General features: G+C 44.9%; 1 protein-coding gene across 1 annotated transcript in view; it reads left to right on the forward strand.

The window, feature by feature from the left end:
- The first annotated feature begins 539 nt into the window (after positions 1 to 539).
- LOC126526258 (retinol dehydrogenase 13-like) overlaps positions 540 to 21,098 on the forward strand; it is a 48,309-nt gene continuing 27,750 nt past the window's right edge. Inside the window, exons 1-2 of the mRNA XM_072289676.1 lie at positions 540 to 771; positions 8,414 to 8,650. Coding sequence (XP_072145777.1) covers positions 621 to 771; positions 8,414 to 8,650 — 388 coding nt within the window. The 5' untranslated portion in view covers positions 540 to 620. The remainder of the gene's footprint in view (positions 772 to 8,413; positions 8,651 to 21,098) is intronic.

Here is a 21,098-nt window from a genome sequence, read left to right on the forward strand (position 1 = left end):
GCCCATAATTTGGTTAACTATGAATTGCTTTTTAAGGAGAACCTGCGTTAGTTTAATATTTAAGATATACGTATGTCTTACAAACCACGGGTAAAACATAGATAAGCTGCTACTTTCAAAGAACATTCTTGCTGTCCACATTGTGCGCAAAGCAAACACGTGCAATTTTCATTTTATCATGAAACACGCCGTCACGCAGGATGCAGTTGCAAATGTGAGCAAGCGGTACACGCAGAAGAACGAGAGTTCTTTGATAGGACGTATTCCTATATAATCAAAGCCATTCGCACAACCGTCCTTAAGCTTTCTTAAAAAGATTCAATTTCATGTGATGTAGTCGAATAGTAATAGCCAGACTGTGGGGGGCAGTTTTGGAACGGCACTGAGTCAGCAAATAAAAGAGTGAGTGTCGTGCACAAAGTAAACAAACAGGTGCTCTGGACGTGATGACACGCTTCTCAGTAGAATATATTTCGATGTACGCACGTAACTTCGCATTTTTAACGTGTTTTCGAATGTCTGCGTAGGTGTTCGTTTTCTCAGTTTACGGCGGAAGCTGAAAAGCACTGCATCCCCTCCCGAAATATAATCTTGGAGCGGCCTGTGCTGAAGCAGCCGCGATGGTATTGCTGTGGTGCGTGGCCTGCGTCGCGCTTACAGTCTTGGCTCTCGCGACGCTTGTGAAGATATACAGCCTGGTCACAGTGGGCAAGTGCAGATCAACGCGGGACATGTCGGGAAAGACGGTGATCATCACTGGAGCTAACAGGGGTAAGACTACTACATGTTTCGTTATCAAGTATTGGTGTTTCTTGAACGAGAATTTTTCACTCGAGTAGAATGGTTGATGTGTAACCTAAACTGAATGACTGAGGGTGTCTAGCGCCTTGAAGAAGTACTCGTTTTGTGATAGACACTCTAACGGCAGGCTATACTTTAAGAAGGAGGATGCTGTAGGCTGCGGGCTGATCTGGACTTGCGAGGCATGCCGGCAACTGCTCCGCCCGAGCGTCTCCTTCAAGAAAAGTTCGTCACTGATCAGATAACGCGAGACGGGTGAACAAGACGATGCGCACAGCGAGGCGGCACAGGACGCGAGCCCGTCGCGCCTATTACCTCCCGCACTTGAAGCCACGCCACGCCCCTCAGCGCCCGCCACAACGACCCGATATGGACCTTGTTGTAGCGGCGGGCGCCGCCCAAGTACACGAACTGCTAGCAACCAAACAATCCCCCGGTTTATTGCCACATACAGTCATAGATATACACATAGCGACACTGGTGCCTCTGGCCACAGGTGATCCCCAAACCGGAACCGAAACCATATATACAACATATTCCCTTTCTTATAAAAAAAGACAGCTACATGGGTTAGTGATTTAGTAGTGGTAGTACGTTAGTGCTCTTTTACAGAATTATATTTACAGTAACAACAATGTGCTTGTCTTATGCACTTAAGACAAAAATATAAAACAAAAAGAGGAAAACAAGATACAACTCCATTTATGTCCATATTTCACAACGTCAGCAAACTCAACACTCGTGCAGATTGTGACAGGTTCATCTTCACTGCGAAACGTGTCTTTCTGTACTTAGTGTCCATAGCGGTCTGGAGGTCGTCTATTCCTCGATGGCTGTACCCTACGCTGAGGTCCCGATGCTTCTGAGAAACCACTGGCGGCAGGCGAAGTCTCTTCCGGCTCACAGCCGGTCACTGGTGGCATAGGCGGCTGCTTCGCAGCAGCCACAGCTGAAGTTCCGGTTAGCGCTTCTGAAACGGGTCTCTCCAAGGTAGGCGGTGAGCTGCTTTCCCTAGCGGTGTCATTTGTATCACTCCTTTCCCCCCACCCACACATATATGCAGAAGCTCGTGGCATCCTTGACAACTTTGAAGCGTTCCACGTTTTTCCATCATCAAGTTGGAAAGACGATTGCCCCTGCTTTCTTATCACTTTTCTTGGGCGGCTAAAAGCCAGGTCACCTTTAAAAGCAGTTGTTTGTCTGCGTACTCGTACAAGGTCACCAACATTCACTTTGGTTTCCCTTGCGGCCCTGCGAGCGTCTGTGTATAGTTTACTGGATTGCTGCTTTTGCTTCACCCCCTCGCGTAGGCGGTGGAGCTCTGAAGTAGGGTCGGTTGCAAATATTGCTGACGGATACCCAACGACATCGAGCCGAGTCCTTGGCAGACGTCCATGCAGGAGAAGTGCTGGAGCAACTGCAGTTGTGGCATGCGGCGTACAACGGTAAATGCCCAAGTATTCTGTTACCGTTTGGCGTAAGGGACGCTGCTCGAGTGTAGCCACTTGAACAAAGCTTTTAAAAACTCTGTTGAACCGTTCTACCTGTCCGTTTGCTTGCGGGTAGTATACGGACGAATGCCGCAAGCGGATGCCGCGATCCTGCAGAAAAGCTTGGAACTCTCGAGATGCAAACTGTGGCCCGTTATCGCAAACAATTTCCTCTGGGTAACCTTCACGTGCGAACACTGACACCAAGAAGCCTGTTACTGTGCGTGTTGTGGCTTGGTTGCAAAAGTATACTTCGAGCCACTTAGACAACAAGTCGACCAGCGTGATCGCATATCGACAATCGTGTGGTGCTCTCTCAAATGGGCCAACAGTGTCCATGCCAAGCTTTAGCCACGGTTCCTTTGGTAAGGGGACCGGGTTCAATGGTGCAGCCATAACCTTCGTGCTCTTGTCCGCTGCCTGGCATACACTACACGTTTGAATAGCTAGCTCGACTTGCCTGGCTGGCCACCAAAATTTTTCTCGCAGACGTGCTTTCGTTCGTACAATTCCAGGGTGAGCCTCATGAGCAGCGGTTATTATCCGCACTGTAAGTGATGCGGGAACCACAAGGCGTTCGCCACACAAAATCAAATTGTCCACCACTGACAGTTCATCGCGAAGTTTGAGGAAAGGTTGAAGCTCACCCGGCAGAGATTTTTGCGCAGGCCAAGACGATTCAATGTAGGCCTTGGTTCGTTGCAGTGTGCTGTCTTCCGACTGGGCCTGTTCAAACTCTTCCCTGGTAATGCAAGAAGATATAAGGGCAACTGATACAGTTTCATCTGGTAAAGTCTCTTCTTCCTGAGGCAGTGACGCAGGGAGACGAGAGAGCGCATCTGCTACTCGATTTTGCGAACCCTTCCGGTACTTTACTGTATAGTTGTATTGCAGTAGGCGCTCCGCCCACCGTGCTATCCGCAAAGGACGCCTTCCTGGCCCTTGAGTAGACAGCAATGCGACCAAGGCTTGATGGTCAGTAAGCAACGTGAAATGGCATCCCCACAAGTAAACATGCCGCTTCTCGCACGCCCAAACATACGCAAGCGCTTCGCGTTCTCCTACTGAATATCTCCTCTCTGCAGATGAAAGCGCTCGAGAAGCAAAGGCGACAGTGTGTAGTTTCTCTCCCTCCACCTGTTGGAGAACCGCTCCAAGCCCACAGTCTGAAGCGTCAGTGGAAACAACAACTGGAAGAGATGCATCGAACATCCGCAGGACTATGTTGGACGCAAGTGCCTCTTTGATCTTTCGAAAACTGGAGTCTACCTCGCCGTACCAAACAAATGGTTGCCCCTTTCGAAGCAGAACGCGCATCGGTTCAACCATATCGGCAAAGTTGGGAACGAACCTAGAGTAGTATTCGACCAGTCCCAGGAACGATCGGAGGCTGGCTGTATTGGTGGGTGCCGGTGTATCCGTGATGGAAGCAACCTTTTCCTCCAGCGGAACAATACCACTTGCTATGATCCTGTGACCCAAAAATGAAATTTCCTGCGTATCGAAGATACATTTGCTGTTCAGTTCGAGTCCTGCCTCTTTAATGCGTTGAAGTACTGCTGCAAGGTTATCTATGTGCTCCTGCCGGCCCCGCCCGAAGACTATAATGTCATCTATATCGAAGAGCACGCCCTTACATCCTTGCAGGACTTTGGACATCATACTCTGAAATTCAGAAGGCGCGGAAGCCAGTCCGAAGCACACTTGTTTAAAACGAAAGAGGCCTTCGTGAGTTATAAATGCGGTCAAATCGCGACGCGCAGGGTGAAGCATGACCTGGTGGTAAGCTGATGCGAGGTCTAGCTTAGAAAAATTTGTAGCCCCCACTAAACTATGCAATAGCTCTTCTGTATGAGGAAGGGAAAAGCTGTCTATTACGACAGCTTTGTTTGCTTGTCGAAGGTCTACACAGAGGCGAATACCTCCCTCTTTCTTCTTAACGACCACAATGGGTGACACCCATTCAGATGCCTCCACCCTCTCTATCACGTCCAGATTTTCCAACCGATGGAGCTCTTCCGAGACCAATGGTCGTAGCGAGAGCGGAAGGCGCGAAGTTTGGATTGCACTGGCTGCACCGTGGATCGCGTTTTGACGTGATGCTGCACAACACCTTTCGCGAGGCCAAGGCCTGGATCGAAAAGAGATCCGAACTCGTCAACTAATTCCTTTGGGAGGTTAATATCCTGCACGGCTTTCGTCGGGTCAGGGCGCTGCTCCCTTCGAGAATTAGAAGTTAGCGTCGTTTCAAGGCATTGCAGAGATGACTCATCAATCTGTAGACCGAGGGCCTTGATGGCATCGATATCCAAGAGTGAGGTGCCTTGTTCTACGACGTAGAAAAGAAGGGTTGTTGTGCTAGCTTTGTACGTAACGTCAGCGAAGAAACAGCCATGAACCGGAATTGGCTGTCTTGAATAGTCCAGTAACCGAACAGTCGGGGCCAAAAGTACTTGGCCTTCCAAATACTGCTTAAAAAGATCGTGTGCAACAATGGTAACTGACGACCCAGAATCTACAAGGAAAGTTATGTCCGCACGGCCAATCGAAACTGTGACGTGAACAGCGGAACGAGCGGCCGTCGTCACAGCCAGAATGCTCAAAACTTCCTCGCTCGGAGAGTCTTGGCTGTCTACCTCAGGCACCGGAGCGGAGCCTCGTTTCTGGCAAACAGAGCGGAAGTGACCCATGACACCGCAATGCTGACAACGCTTGCTTTTGGCTGGACAGCGAACTGATGCTGCATTATGCTGGGATGAACCGCAGCGGTAACAATGAGACTGGCGGTTGGGCGACCGCTTCGAGCTCTTGTCGGATTCTGGTGTACGCGTAGGCGTATTTCCACGAGTATTTATGCGTCCAACATCTACAGAAGGAAATTCTTGCAGATCATTGTACGCCTGCTCAAACTGCCTTGCCAGTAGTACTGCTCTAGCGAACGAGAGGGACGATCCTTCAAGCAGAAGACGCTCGCGCAAGCTCCGAGACGAAATACCAGCAACGAACTGGTCACGCAGCGAATCTTCTTCGACAGGAAAAGAGCATGTAGCAGAAAGCTCCCGCAATGCAGTGATGTACTCATTCACTGATTCACCAGCTTGCTGAACTCGCCTACTGAAACGCTGCCGTTCGGCAACAACATTGCTTGTTGCCGAAAAATGAGCGTGCAGAGCGGCGACTGCGATATCGTACGACGATACTTCCGGCCTTGTGTCGCCTGTGCCCTTGCTATCTTCCGACGTTTTCTCAGCAGTTTGCTCACCGAGCTTGACGTTGTCCAACGATGGAAGTGGTAATGTATAAAATATGCGCTGACCTTCTACGCTGAGGCTGTGAAGAAGTAGTGCTTTGCGACAATCCGGCGTGCAGTCAGAGGCCCCCGAAGCAAGCAGGTAGTTCTCGAAGATGCGGAACCATTGCAGCCACGCAACAGCAGGTCGACCAGGCACAGGCAGGAACGGGGGCGGCGGCGCGAGTCCAGAAATGCTCATGGCGCCAGAAAGCAAGCGGCGAAAGTCACGCCCCCCGAAATGGTCCGACCCTCGTCGCCAATGTTGTAGCGGCGGGTGCCGCCCAAGTACACGAACTGCTAGCAACCAAACAATCCCCCGGTTTATTGCCACATACAGTCATATATATACACATAGCGACACTGGTGTCTCTGGCGGCAGGTGATCCCCAAACCAGAACCGAAACCACATATATCAATCACCGGACAAGACAACATCCCATAAAAACCTCAGGAGAAGTCAGGTCACCGTCTTGATAAATATCCGTAATTTTATCCTCTGTGGTTCGTCAAGAGCATTCCATGCCATTTTCTCAGGATTCCAGGAAAGCGGTTCTTTTCAATTTCTTTACCGCTCTTGTCAAGCGTAAGTATTCAGCTTTTTATGTATTGATACACCCTTAAAGGCGCTTTATAACAAGGCATTACATAAGGTATTTGACAATAGAGGTATATGTCCCATCGGGAAAGGGGGATGGCTTAAGCTTAATGTAGGAATTACAAAACAAATCTCCCCCCTAAAGCAAAAAATGTTTGTCAGTGTTTGTCACTCCGATGATATCTTCCCAAATACATAACAGCAAATATAGAGCGCGGGCGTGCTGTGTGCTATGACGCTGCTTAAATGGCGTTAAACGTGACAATACGCGGCGCCGCCGCTTGCCATAATTACTTGATTAGTGTAATCCACTAAAATGTAATGAGTTCAGAAATATGGAAACTTTGTTCCTGTTGACCTTTAAAGTCGTGTGCGGTGCTTACTAGTGTACTTGCAGCTAAGTGTTATGAGGCGAAGCCGACGTGCGAATTGAAGCATTGCAGGGATTGGCGTCAAGACCTAAAATTTAAACATATTTGTTATTACATTAAAGGTAAGTTCTAATAAAGCTTTCGTGCGCATAAATTATTCTCTGTGATAACGATTTATCGCTTGATTGGCTTATTTATTTCGTCAATTACAAAGTAGCACCTAAACAATAGCTAAAATAGTACATTTATTTTTTTATAATTTGAACTGCAACAGTCTCGTGCACAATAATTTTAGGTTATAGTAGGCTCTAGTGACAGTTTCATCGCAGTAACTAAAGGTTTCATTCGGGAGCATTTTTTAAAAATAAGCTGACAAAGCAGCGTAATTTGATCATTTTTCACATGCTATCCTAAAACGTATTTCAATGAAAGAAAAATGTCTCAGTATTGTGAAAATAAAACTTCTAGCGACACCCGAAACACCCATTTTCAGTATTGCTCGTTCTAGACTCATGTGACCCCTGTGGGTGCAAGACGTGGTTTTTATTGTTATTTCAGGAACATACAGTCAATGTTATGCTAAGTATTATTAAATTGTGATTGTTCGAGCGTCAACGTCGGAAAAGTTAGCGTGAAGTGAGGCTTATACGCGTTCAGTAGCGAGCTATATTAATTGCCACTGACCTAAAAGCACAAGTACACTAAAATTCGTCTAACTATGGGCCTATTTAATTGCCGGGTGCCTGGAAATACCTTGTCTCTTCAGAGGCATATATTCTTGCTCAGCTATTACTATCACTGGCATTGTGTGGCGTAGTTCCGCGAAATTTTCACTCACACCGGCGCATGCACTAGTCCACACATGTGGTGATGCTAAGCTGTTGCGGGGCAAATTATCTGCACTGTGACGCCTCTTCGAGGTGGCGCATAAGCCACTATGTTGGGCAGGTGGGACAATTAGGCAAGGTGTAAATCTTTGGTGACCACAGAAGGACAGTGGTCCTAGTCGGAGCATCTGAGGCGCAGGATGTAAACGCGGAGCAAGGACAATCCTATCCTAGAAACTTACTCGGTCCATTCTAACGGCCTGCAACACTAGTGTTAAAACTTATTTGCAGCAGTAGAGATTGGTGTCGCACTCTAGATGTCAGGAAAGAAAATAAATTTCGGAAGCCTCTAAAAGATATATGTTTCGCGTAACAGGCACTACTACGGCCGAATTCCCAACGCTTCTCCTTCGCAAGTGTTCGTCACGATTCACCAGCTGCCGTCTCTAATAATGTGTGCAGCATCCGAATTGACTGAAATTTGCTCATACGTTAAGCGTTTTTTTGTGAATTTCAACTCTAGAATGAAGGCTAGTTCGAGGTGCATGGTTCTTTCGCTCGAATTACGGTTGAGAGCGCCGCAGTGCGACAGCGCATGAGCGCAGTGACGTGGTTTTGTTTCATGTTTCGCGGGCTTTCTGTAAATGCCGGAAAAGATCACCATGCAGCATACGCGTTTAAAAAAAAAAAAAATCTTCGGTCGTATCTGAATCTCCTCTACAAAATAACGAAACGTACTTGCCCTTTAGTGAATAATAATGAATCTTCATATTCATCTTAATTAATTACCTATTTAGGCAGAATGTAAAAAAGATACTGTAAGGACTGCCACATTACCGTTAACCATATGGCATTAGTTTCATTCAGCTGCCGCTAACGACTTTTTTCTTAATCCTTGGTTGAAGTTACGTGAAATACCCTGTATAATGCTTCGCTTTATTAGCGGGAGCCCACTCGCGCCGCGCAGCTAAGTTCAGGGGCTGTATGCAGCATTGTGCAATTCAACCTGAATACCCGGTACCCTCGTTAAAACGCAGGAATCGGCAAGGAGACAGCCCGTGAGCTTTGCCGGCTCAACGCACGGGTCATCCTGGCATGCAGGGACGTGCACAAGGCAGCCGTGACGGCTGACGAGATCTCGCGTGACACCGGCGTGCGACCCGAGTGCATGAGCCTCGACCTGTGCTCCTTCCACTCCATCAGGCAGTTCGCGCAGCAAGTGGTCAAGCAGGAAGAGCGCCTAGATGTCCTGATTAACAACGCCGGCATTTTGGGTGCGTACACAAACTGCTCCAGGAAAGTGATGTTTCCGTGTTTCGCGTTTCCCGTTCACGATTCCATAATGTCAAGAATTTATGTGGAGCATACTATAATTCAGGGACGCAATTAGATTGATGAAACGGTGAGTAGGGCCCTGACTTTCAAGTCGTATATTGCTTTTGGAAGAACGTACATGCCAAAATAGCTTACAGAAAGAAAAAGGTAGAAATGCGCAGAATGCCTGCAGACCGCCCAAGGAAACAAAGTGGTTAATCCTATGCATACGTGCGACTCCGCGATGAGCGAAAGTTTCATTCGTGCCTACTGAAATTGTGCCATGTAAACATTATTAAATATATTTGTATTGTACTGTTCCTAATTTTCTTTTTTTATTTCTTTGATTTTTTCTGTCCCTCTCAATACTTTGCAGCATTGCTTGTTCCCCATGCTACCACTACCTACTTTTGTGTTGTAACACTGTATTAAACGCTGCTGACAAACACAAAATTTGTATGATGTAGCCTGCTACTGTTGCCGCAATTCCAATAACCTCAATTTGTTTTAGGAGGACCCCCGACAGTGTTTACTTCGGTGCCTCCGACTGTGCAATTATAGTTCACCTTCTTTTTTTGCACTACTGATGAAAATATATTCAGTTTTCCATCATGACCTCTATTTAGTTTTGCGCTCATTCCTGAGCCAATACTGTAATCTTAGTCGGTTACCTGCAGTTCATTTAATAGGGAACCTGTATATGGCTAGTATCTTGGTATTTCTTCGGGGCGTGGCGTCGATAGAGTACTACCATGATTTGTGTCTTATATCCCAATATGTAATGGTTTATACTCCTGATGGCAGAGCGTACAAACGCCACGCCAATTGAAGCAAACACTACACACAGCCTTTGGAATGATGCATATAACATACGAAACAACATGTCTTCCAATAAAGAAGAAGCTCAAGACAAGCATCCGAACCACGTAACTGATAAGGCGCTTCTGTACCTACATGCAATGCGAAGCACGTAGCGCTCCCCAAATACGTTTCCCGGTAAAGATTACGGCTGCGCAAGCTACCGCTGTGATGGCAGCTTGACCGTAGCATACAAAGTAGGCATTGATGTAAGAAAACTTTTGTAAGTAACAGAAGAACCCACCCAGCAACTGACACGTGTTCTGTAACTGCTATGGGAAGGCCGTGTATAGTGAGGACTCATGAAGTGCAGCATGCCTGCGAGGTGTGGCGAATTTTTCGTCTCTCTGGTCTACTCTTTGTAGGCGCATGGAGTAGGGCCCAAGCCAAGTCGCAGGCCGACAAAACTTCTTAGGCTAATAATTAGGTAAAGCACACGTGAATGCCGTCACGTGAATGATTTCAACCTACGTCGCAATGGCTGATCGTTCTATTTGTCGTTTACAGCTTTGTTGTCCAACCACCTTGACGCAGTGCACTGGAGACCATTCTTTTTCCTGCTCCGCTGATAGGTAGCCGACTTCTTCATCTCTCTGAAGCTGACTTGATGATGATGATGATGATGATGATGATGTCCTTGAGTTTGGCGCTTACCCACTCGCGGGGATTGGCCAAGAGTCGGGCAGACTTCTTCAATTCTCAGTTACCGTCTTCTTCGTTGTTGCCTCTTGTGCGGCGCGTTTATTTGGGCACGTACCTCATGGCACATACCTTTTCCCGGAAATTGGCCAACAATGTTCATATACCGAGTAGTACATAACACGTTGCACATAGCCAGCTACACTATTTCTGCATAAAGGCAGCGGTCCAAGTTCTATATCGGCTAGAGAGCAGCCAATGACTGCCATAGTGGCTAAATGCTTGCTGAAATACCACATGACATGGATATCTTTAGTGTTGTACCTATATTCTAACATGGGTAGCACTGGTAAACCTAGGCAAAAAAAAAAAAAAAGAGCGGCGACAAGAATTCCATCAGTTGCTGTCGATTTTTAATTTTATTGAGATAGCAATTATATGACCACTCAAAGCGAACTCTTGCCGTCATCGCCGGAGTAGCCGTGATGTTCAGTACACATTTTAGTACATGTATGCTATATGCGATGCCATTCTATATGGTATGGGATGTGTGTGCGTTATATGACGTACGATTATATAATTAAAATTGCCAATAGCAGGTCTCATACTCTTAATAAAAATTTTCATCACGATTTTGAGAATGTCAGCCCCGAAACAAATGCGATCTATCAAAACACCGACAGCCGCATGCCTTTTATTATATATCCTCTCAGACTTTAACCTTCATCCCTATCTCTCTCTCTCTCTTTCGTGTCTTTAATATTAAAAGTGTGAAACAATAACAGTGCTCAAGCCTGATAATGATGTATATTAATGGCGCGGCTGAACACAACCACCACAATCGGCCTCGAAAAGAGGTTTGAACGATACACGATACGGAATAGTGGTAAACTCCACCAGAAAGGCTTTACCTAATAAAGATAAATGAAGGTGTCCGATAATATTACTCAAACAGAGGACCTCTAGCACAGCAGTAGGTATTTGTTTAGTCATTTAATGTTTACTTCACTTCATACTGCCACTACAGCTACGAGTCTTACAGTTCGTGTAATATTCTAAAATATTGCTCTCACATTGGTTGATTCGGCCTCATGGCAAAACATTAACGTTTTATGATATAAATAAAGACGTGAATGCAAAAAGACATATGAGTAGGGATTCACGGGTGCGTACAGAGCAACCTTCTGTCAATATGAAAACCTTCTTTGTAAAGCTAGCGGTTAGACATTTTATTCAGTTTCTGTGACAGCTCACTAGAGTATTATTTGTCGTTATGCAACCTCCTGCCGCCGATTCTTTGCTTTCCCCTTTGCTTTTCACTTTCCATAGATTCAGACCATCATCATGCACTCAAGTAGAGATACTGCTATTTCTAATGGGAAATATTCTTATCTAAGGTAGCCCCGTCTTTTGTGATACCAGAGAAGGAATGCATAACAGGATAATATAACTGCGTTTAACTAAGTGTACAACTGCCTTTTCATAACATGCTTTGTATCGAATGCCGGGCACAATTTTTGTAGATTTGAGGTCTCACTGGTAATAGTACGAAAGTCCGCTCTAGTGCTGTGTCGACCTCTTCTAGATAATGCCAGGGCACTGTAGCGATTTTTCATATAAGGATACGATTTAATGCGAAAACTTTTTGCGAATTCCCTTCGTTTAATCTATCTATCTATCTATCTATCTATCTATCTATCTATCTATCTATCTATCTATCTATCTATCTATCTATCTATCTATCTATCTATCTATCTATCTATCTATCTATCTATCTATCTATCTATCTATCTATCTATCTATCTATCTATCTATCTATCTATCCGTCTATCCGTCTATCTGTCTATCTGTCTGTCTGTCTGTCTGTCTGTCTATCTGTCTGTCTGTCTGTCATTGTGTGTATGAAGGCGCCTATGTCGGGATGTGATCGTGGTTGTTTCTTCATCCGGAAATATCAAATTGGACATGGAGTGACAATACATCCACGCATACATAACATAAATGACGTGTCATGGAATCAATAACATAATATATTGGTCATGTCATACATGTCATGAAATAAATTATATAAATGACATAATACCACCGTGGTCGTTTCTTTACCTCAATATATATCATGATTTAAAAAAAATAAAAAAAAATGGTCTGGGGTGCGTTTGACAGGCATTCTAAAATCATGAACAGCAGGTTGCCACTATCCCTCAAGAGAAAAGTGTATAACAGCTGTGTCTTACCAGTACTCACGTATGGGGCTGAAACCTTGATGCTTACGAAAAGGGTTCTGCTTAAATTGAGGACGACGCAACGAGCTATGGAAAGAAGAATGATGGGTGCAACGTTAAGGGATTAGAAAACCGCAGATTGGGTGAGGTAACAAACGCGGGTAAATGGCATCTTAGTTGAAATGAAGAAAAAGGAATGGGCATGGGCAGGACATGTAATGAGGAGGGAAGATAACCGATGGTCATAACGGGTTACGGACTGGATTTCAAGGGAAAGGAAACGTAGTAGGGGGCGGCAGAAAGTTAGGTGGGCGGATGACATTAAGACGTTTGCAGGGACAACATGGCCACAATAAGTACATGACCGGGGTAGTTGGAGAAGTATGGGAGATGCCTTTGCCCTACAGCGGGCGTAACCAGGTTGATGATGATGATATCATAATACGGATGAAATGCCTGCATGCCCTGACGAGGATGGAATAACCTGATATAAATGTCAGGACGTGAATGACCTGGATCTCATTACGTAGCAAGTGCATCGTGGCTAAAATTTGAAGATCTACAACCATATCTCTTGTCATGGGATGAATGTCATCACATGCTTGTTATGGCAAGAACGTCATGACATAAGTGGCATAAATTACGTGATGCCGTCATATCATTTTTTTACCGCTATCAATTATAATTACTATTACAAAGTAACACTCAAAGGAGTCACAACCTAAGGCACATTATTTCAGAACAATTAGAAGCGGAACTAACTATGGAATGAAGTTGTGGAGCTCGCAAAAAGCACGCTTACCAAATATTGACCGTCTATTACTAACCATAATGAAACACTCAACTTCTCTTGTTCTTTTAGAAAGCCCTCCAGGTCATTCTTTCACGACCGTCTCTCACGAGTTCCCTGTTTTGTTTTGGTTTTGTTTTTCTCTGGTCGTTTTGTGTCGTTACCGTTGTGCGTATAAAAATTTAATTATATTCTTTTACGTGGCAAAAGCACAAACTGATTATGAGGCATACCACAGTGAGGGACTCCGGAATACTTTGGACCACCTGGCGTATTTTCATCATCATCATCATCAGCCTGGTTACGGCCACTGCAAGGCAAAGGCTTCTCCCATAATTCTCCAAGTACCCCGGTCATATACTAAATGTGGCCATGTTGTCCCTGCAAACTTCTTAATCTCATCCGCCCATCTAAATTTCTGCTGCCCCCTGGTACGTTTCCCTTCACTTGGAATCCAGTCCGTAACGCTTAATCACCATCGGTTATCTTCCCTCCGCATTACATGGCCTGCCCATGCCCTTTTCTTTTTCTTGATTTCACCTAAGATGTGATTAACTCGCATTTGTTCCCTCGCCCAATCTGCTTTTTTCTTATCTCTTAACGTTACACCTACCATTCTTCTTTCCATAGCTCGTTGCGGATTCCTCAATTTAAGTAGAACCCTTTTCGTAAGCCTCCCGGTTTCTGCCCCGTACGTGAGTACTCGTAAGACACAGCTGCTATACACTTTTCCATTGAGGGATAATGGCAACGTGCTGTTCATTATCTAAGAACGCCTGCCAAACGCACCCCAGCCCATTTTTATTCTTATGATTATTTCAGTCTCATGATCCGGATCCGCGGTCACTACCTCTCCGAAGTAGATGTATTCCCTTAACACTTCCAGTGCCTCGCTACCTATCATAAACTGCTGTTATCTTCCGAGACTGTTAAACATTGCTTTAGTTTTCTGTAGAATAATTTTTAGACCCACCCTTCTGCTTTGCCTCTCCACTTCAGTGAGCATGCATTGCAGTTGGTCCCCTGAGTTACTAAGCAAGGCAATATCATCAGCGAATCGCAAGTTGCTAAGGTATTCTCCATCAACTTTTATCCCCAATTCTTCCCACCCCAGGTCTCTGAATACCTCCTGTAAACATGCTGTGAATAGCATTGGAGAGATCGTATCTCCCTGTCTGACGCCTTTTTTTATTGGGATTTTGTTGCTTTCTTTGTGGAGGACTACGGTGGCTGTGGAGCCGCTATAGATATCTTTTAGTATTTTTACATGCGGCCCGTCTACACCCTGATTCCGTAATGCCTCCATGACTGCTGAGGTTTCGACTGAGTCAAATGATTTCTCGTAATCAATGAAAGCTATATAAAAGGGTTGGTTAAATTCCACAGATTTCTCTATCACCTGGTGTGCATATGGTCTATTGTTGAGTAGCCTTTACGGAATCCTGCCTGGTCCTTTGGTTGGCGGGAGTCTAACGTGTTCCTGATTGTATTTGCAATTACCTTAATAAATACTTTGTAGGAAACGGACAGTAAGCTGATCTGTCTATAATTTTTCAAGTCTTTGGCGTCCCCTTTCTTGTGGATTAGGATTATGTTAGCGTTCTTACAAGATTCGCGAACGCTCGAAGTCATGAGGCACTGCGTTTACCGGGTGGCCAGTTTTTCTAAAACAATCATCTGCCCACCATCCTTTAACAAATCTGCTGTTACCTGAGCGTCCCCAGCTGCCTTATCCCTTTGCATAGCTCCCATGGCTTTCTTTACTTCTTCCGGCGTTACTTGGGGCATTTCAAATTCCTCCAGACTATTCTCTCTTCCATTATCGTCGTGGATGGTACTGTATAAATCTCTATAGAACTCCTCAGCCTCTTGAACTATCTCATTCGTATTATGAATGATATTGCCGGCTTTGTCTCTTGACACATACATCTAATTCTTGCCAATTCCTAGTTTAACATACACACAAGTCTAAGTGCGTGGGTGTCTTCGCTTTTCGCCCTCATCGAATTGCGGTCACCGTGGCGGGATCTGATCCCGTGAACTCGTGATTAGCGGTCCAACATAGCGAGTAAGACAACACGGTGGTTAAAGCTGTGCGTAATAATAGACGGTTTAGTACTGCGCCATGACGATACGTACGCAGCACGCAAGTGCTTTGCGGAACGTAGGAACGCGTTTCGCCTGAGGGCTTTTAAGTACTGCGAAATGCCTACATACGTAAGTGGGCGAGCATTAGACGCCGCGCGCGTCGGATCGCATTGGCCGCGTCCGCCAGTACGTCGAACCATCGGTCGAACTAGACGCTGTTGATCTCGCTAACACGATGTAAGGTGTGGGCGCGTTCCTGCTTCGTCGAACTATATTTAGACCTTTAGGAGACTGAACTTTAATACGAATGAAATACGCCAAACATATAGAGAAAAATAAAAACACAGTCCTTGCTTTGTGAGGCTTGCATGGTCATTTGCGACGAATTGCGCCAGTAGCAGGTCGAGTCTATCGCGCAAACAGTACTCACCGAACACTTTCTCAAAAACAAAGCTTCTATTTTTGCTATGCATTCCCACCGCGCAAGATACGGGAATGGCTTCTGCGCGTTCACTTCACGCAGCAAAGCCAAATCGTAGGCCATTGAAAAGTACAGCCTTCCGCTGGTCACCTTTGACAATGCCATTTTGGGAAACTATTTTGTCTCGTGCTCTCCCGAACAAACGAGAACCACGAGAGCAGCACGCAAGGCTCCCTATATGCGTACGCACGCAAGAATCGGATGCATGCGTACGCAGCGGCCGCGTACGCATCTCGTACCGTTCGTGTAGCGTTCTGCACATGCGTACTTTGCAGCACGTAGCGATTTTACGTACGCAACGCCGTTGCGTACGCTACGTACGCAGTACTAAAACTGTCTATTAGTTAACGTTCTTGTATATGTATGAACAAATGTATTACACAACCCCCACGGTGATTGCGTATATTGTTAGGAACATCCCTTGCGATAGCTATCTTCTATCTCGTCCTTTTTATGATAAATTCAAACATTGCATTTTTTTTACGCAGTGAATTACCCCGAATTTCATTGATCACCGTGCTAAACTCATTAACACTGACAGATTCCCTGTATCGCCTTCCAGTAAATGTACATATCGTATTAGATAACGTACACTATGTTGTATGCTCTAATCGGTTTTCTACAATGCTGTTATTGTACAAGTTCTGGTATTTTCCCTCTGCTTGTGGTAGGGGCCTCTTCATGTGAGTCGAGTCGTCACCCATCCACGTTGGCACCTTGACAGTCCCGCATTCATGTATTGGCAAAAAAAGCATTGTCATAGAATTGTCTATCAACCCGAACGCGCTTCGCGTTACATAGATGAAAAGTCGAGTTCAGTCTGCTCAATTTCGTTATCCCTCTTTCCTTTTCTCATTTTACCGCTGGCCTCATTTGAGTTCATTCAGCTCGTTGCTTTACGTCAGATGAGCTTGACAGCGTGGCCTCATCCTATCATAACAGCTTGAGCGCGTTATCGTGGTTTCAAGGTTCCGTATTAAAGCGAAGTCCTTTTTTTTCGTTTTTTTTTTTGCTAGCCTTGCGGGTTAGGCGCGGCTGCTGTCTGTTGCTGAGTAAACCGGTACCTCTGTGGATTAATTTTTGTTTCTAGTTTCTTACAGTGTGTCCCAGCTAATTTTAGCCAGAGCTTAAATATGTGCAGATGCAATCTAAGGGGACGCAACTAAATGCATGTTGCTGTCTATTGTATGGAGTACGTCACAATTTTTTTTCTTCTGCTTAATTCCACAATTAGTCAAGAATTAGTAGCCAACTTCTGAAGCAACGAAGTTAGGCAATTACAATTAGGAAGTTGCAGAGCGCTTTCAAAAACATCCGATTAAACAGTCTCTAACTATCTATTGGGTATTGGTGTTTTTTCGCTTACTGCCAGATTCCCCCCCCCCCCCCCAAAAAAAATAAAAATAAAAACATACCAGGCTACATGCTGCGCGTGCTGAGTGCAGCTCTCTCAACCGGTTCTCGTGCAAACGAACATAGCGTCTAGCGGGGTGTGATGCCACTTAATAGGCCACATGGCAGTGACGGAGGCGTTGCCTGTGCGATTTATGCCCCCGCTGTGCTTCCCTCGCGGCGGTTTATGATAGCAATAAGCAGGCGCAGCGGCAGCCACACGGACAAATGCTACGTTCATTTGTACGCGGAGCGCTTGGGTGCGCTGAAATCAGGCTGCGCAAGCGCACGTCTCACGTGGTATTTTTTAATTTTTTTTTTGTATTCCGCGGGCACCTGCAGTAAGCAGAAAAACACTGATGCCTAATAGATACAAAGTTAAAAATTTTCTAATCGGACGTTTTGCAAAGCGCTGTACAGCTTTCTAATTGGAATTTTTGTCTGAATTTATTGCTCCCACTGTTGGATAATTAACCTTGACTAATTATGCAATTAGGCAGAATAAAAAAAATGTCTGACTTACTTCATACAATAGTCAGCAACATGCATTTCGTCGCGTTGTTTTAGAGTATATCGGCATATCTTTGAACTCCGATGTAATGTTGCGGAGGTGCCCATTATATAAAGATGAGTAGCCCAACTTGGTGATTGTCTCAATGCCTCATCGAGGAATTCAGATCGAGGGCTAGAATAGAGCTATCTTCCAAAGGCAATTGATAAAATTTTGGACCTTCTAAACGAAAACACCATTAAACATATATATATATATATATATATATATATATATATATATATATATATATTGCGAGTGCCCTTACCCAAAGTAGTGCGAATAGGGTCACCTTCTTTCCTGTAACAGAAAAGGAAGTGTCTAGATAAATACTGCAGGTATAAGGTCGGCTCGACGAGTTCCCTAAACACGCGCATCTTCCCAAGAAAATACCGTATTATTCTCCAAAATTTTTTTATTTACTTCATTTTTGTGGATTGTCATTCTGCTTGTGTCACTTGGTATGTGCCTATTTTCTGCCGATTCTGTTGAATGGGGACTTTCGATTATGGCACAGGCGGTACAGAATCCTGTACTGTAGTAATATATGCGTCCCATTTATTTACGCGTAAGCATTCCATCATGATTCATCCGTCAACAAACGCCGCCTATCGCCTTTGTCCCCGCGGCGCTTTTATGCGTCCACGCTTCACAGTCAAGCAAACTTGTTTTTATTTCGGCATGCATTGTGAGCGTTGTGACGCACAAACCTCAAAATTACATCACATTAAATTTGTTACGTTTGTAGGGAATGAATGCAGGCATTGCAATAAGTTGTAGCTGCATTTGCATACATTCGCTAATCTGCATTCATGTCATGGCATTTATTACACACCGCACGGCAAAAAATTGGCTTCGAATGAATTCTACCATGCGCATCGAATATGCACGACTTCATAGCCTCAGCGAAGCCGCTGAAAGTTAGTACCTCAGATTTCCACACGGTAGACAAGCAATTCCATTGCACGTTTCTGTGCGGGGTTTTTCTCAGTAATCTATATGCTCACAATGCGCATTGGTATGCCTACAGAGAAGTGCTTGAGTGGCGGACATAAAAATGACTAGGGCGTGAGCGGATACAGCTATCGCTGCGAAAGAGACAATAAAATATTACATTAAAATACGCAATCAAAAAACCACTCGATAATATACGCTACAAACCGTCTACAGAAAGGGAAGAAAAGTTGTCACAGCATCCATCCTTCAGAGAGTATTAATGAACTTAGTGTGGTTAGGAACGTATATTATAATTGATGCGCAACTGGGGGTGTAGCTCATGTGATAAACATCATGAAAAGCGGCACGTACCTAGTGACACAAGTTGGCGTAACAGAGGTTTATTGAAGAGTGGCACAAAGCCAGTGGCATATACCCCGTGACCCATGTTCACGTCGAACAGATTCATTAAGGGATGAAAATCCTAGTGTTACATATCCAATGACTCAAGTAGGCCAAAAGATGGATCACTGAGGTGGGGCACAAACGCAATGTTACATACCCAGTGATTCAAGTTGCTCCAAGTGTTGCTTTTGTACCGCATTCCCTCAGCACTTCACACCGATGTTCTAACCACTTGACCGTGGACTAGCTAGCGACTCAACTGTCGGGAAAGATGCTAACTGTGGACATGCATGCATGGACCAATAGCGCAAACGGCCTGAAATTCGCAAACAATGGAAATCGTATTGCAATTTGCGCACATCCATCTTTTGAAGATAAACGTCGCTATTGCTGTTAGTAATGTCCTGTATGATATGGTGCGATTGGTGATAAGTTTTAATGGTTACAATAGTTGTGTTGGTGTTTATTGTATCTCCATGCTGTATTTTTATGTCCTCCCTGACTGATGAATACGTAAGGGCATATCAACATACACACAAATTGGCAATCTCGCTGTCAACCATAACGAGCTATCTATCAATGGCGATCTATCCAGCGGCTTCGCTCGACGTAGATTTGTTTGTTGCAGATGTACGTCTACGGTTTTGTTATGTATTTAGGCCTGCTTACCCCCTGCTTCTCCTTGTCCTATCTATTATGGGACAGTAGCAAGGAATTGGCACTTGCGAATACCACGTCGGCAGCGCTTAAGTTGTCCATTTGGCCATCTACTCAGTGGCCCATACACATAGGCCCAAGTTGCCTACTATGCTAGACACCATACACCAGCAAGCTGTCAATTCGAGAGGGTGCACATCGTTCGATTTTGTCTGCTCGGGAAGACAGCGGCCAGGACGTACTCGGTGGCCCAAACTAGACGACAACTTTAGTAACTGGGTATTTGAAAGATGTTATATACAGGAACACCAGCCGTAAAGTGAATAAAGTTTCCAAAAAAGGCTAATGACAAAGTTGGCCACAAAAAATAAGGATTTATTTCAGCACAGTAGTCAAATAGTTGTGCTTTTACAGTCAAAGATCAGAATAAAAGCAACATCCCGCAAAAGCACAAATAAAGTGTTACAAAGAAAGCACGTTAAATGTTCTAGACAAAAAGAAGTTCTTTGTCTGGAAAGTGCATCTATTTCATACGAATCGATAAGATGTGTATTTATTATTTGAAGAAAATTTCAGCCAATAACTTTTTCCGAGGGTGTCATGGGGCCACACATAAAAGGGCACAAGTGGATTAGCGAGACCGGCTTTTCCCTAATAAGCCTCTTACAAAGTATGACGTCATGCATAACGAATGTCATTTGCTTGTGATGTCATTTCTTTTCTGCCTCGGCGATAAAGTAATCTCATCTTTTCTGAACGATGTTTTTAATCTAATAAGTTCAAAGAACTCACTCGTATCCGATTTTCGAACGACTGCGCAACCTCGGCACCAGAGACATTAAATGAAGCTCTAACTAATAATGTTTTCTCATCTTTCTATTAAAGTAATAGCCATTTAATTACTTTAAAGGTAAGTGTCAGTTCACTGACAAAAAAGTTCGCAGCATTTTCTTAGCAAAATAGGTGCGTTCATGTCAGGGGCTGGACGTCGGTGTCATTCATGTTTGTTTCGTAAGGGCAGTTTGTTTTCGCCTTGTGAAAGCAAGCGGAGAACTATGAGTAATGTAATTCGATAAAATTAAAATTGAATTTGACGTGTGTGACTAAGTGCTTTATTTTGTGTAGAGTTTTAGCATTTTGGCTTCCGAGGTCACCAATCCGAGGGCGCCTAATCCGAGGTCACCTAAGCACTTATTAGCCGTGAACGCGAAGGCATACATGTCCAATTGAACGGCGCTGAGCGGTCCTTCGAATTTCGCGCTGGGACTAATGTACCATTGCGGTATGAGCTGCCCGAGCCAGCAAAGCAGCGGCAGCCTGCAGTGGCAGCGACGCATGCCATCGAAGCGGGGACGCTTATCGGGCGGCACGTCAAGGCGATGCCCTCTCC

The sequence above is a fragment of the Dermacentor andersoni genome, chromosome 8 (genome assembly GCF_023375885.2).
Source record: "Dermacentor andersoni chromosome 8, qqDerAnde1_hic_scaffold, whole genome shotgun sequence".
Taxonomy (NCBI): Eukaryota; Metazoa; Arthropoda; class Arachnida; order Ixodida; family Ixodidae; genus Dermacentor; species Dermacentor andersoni.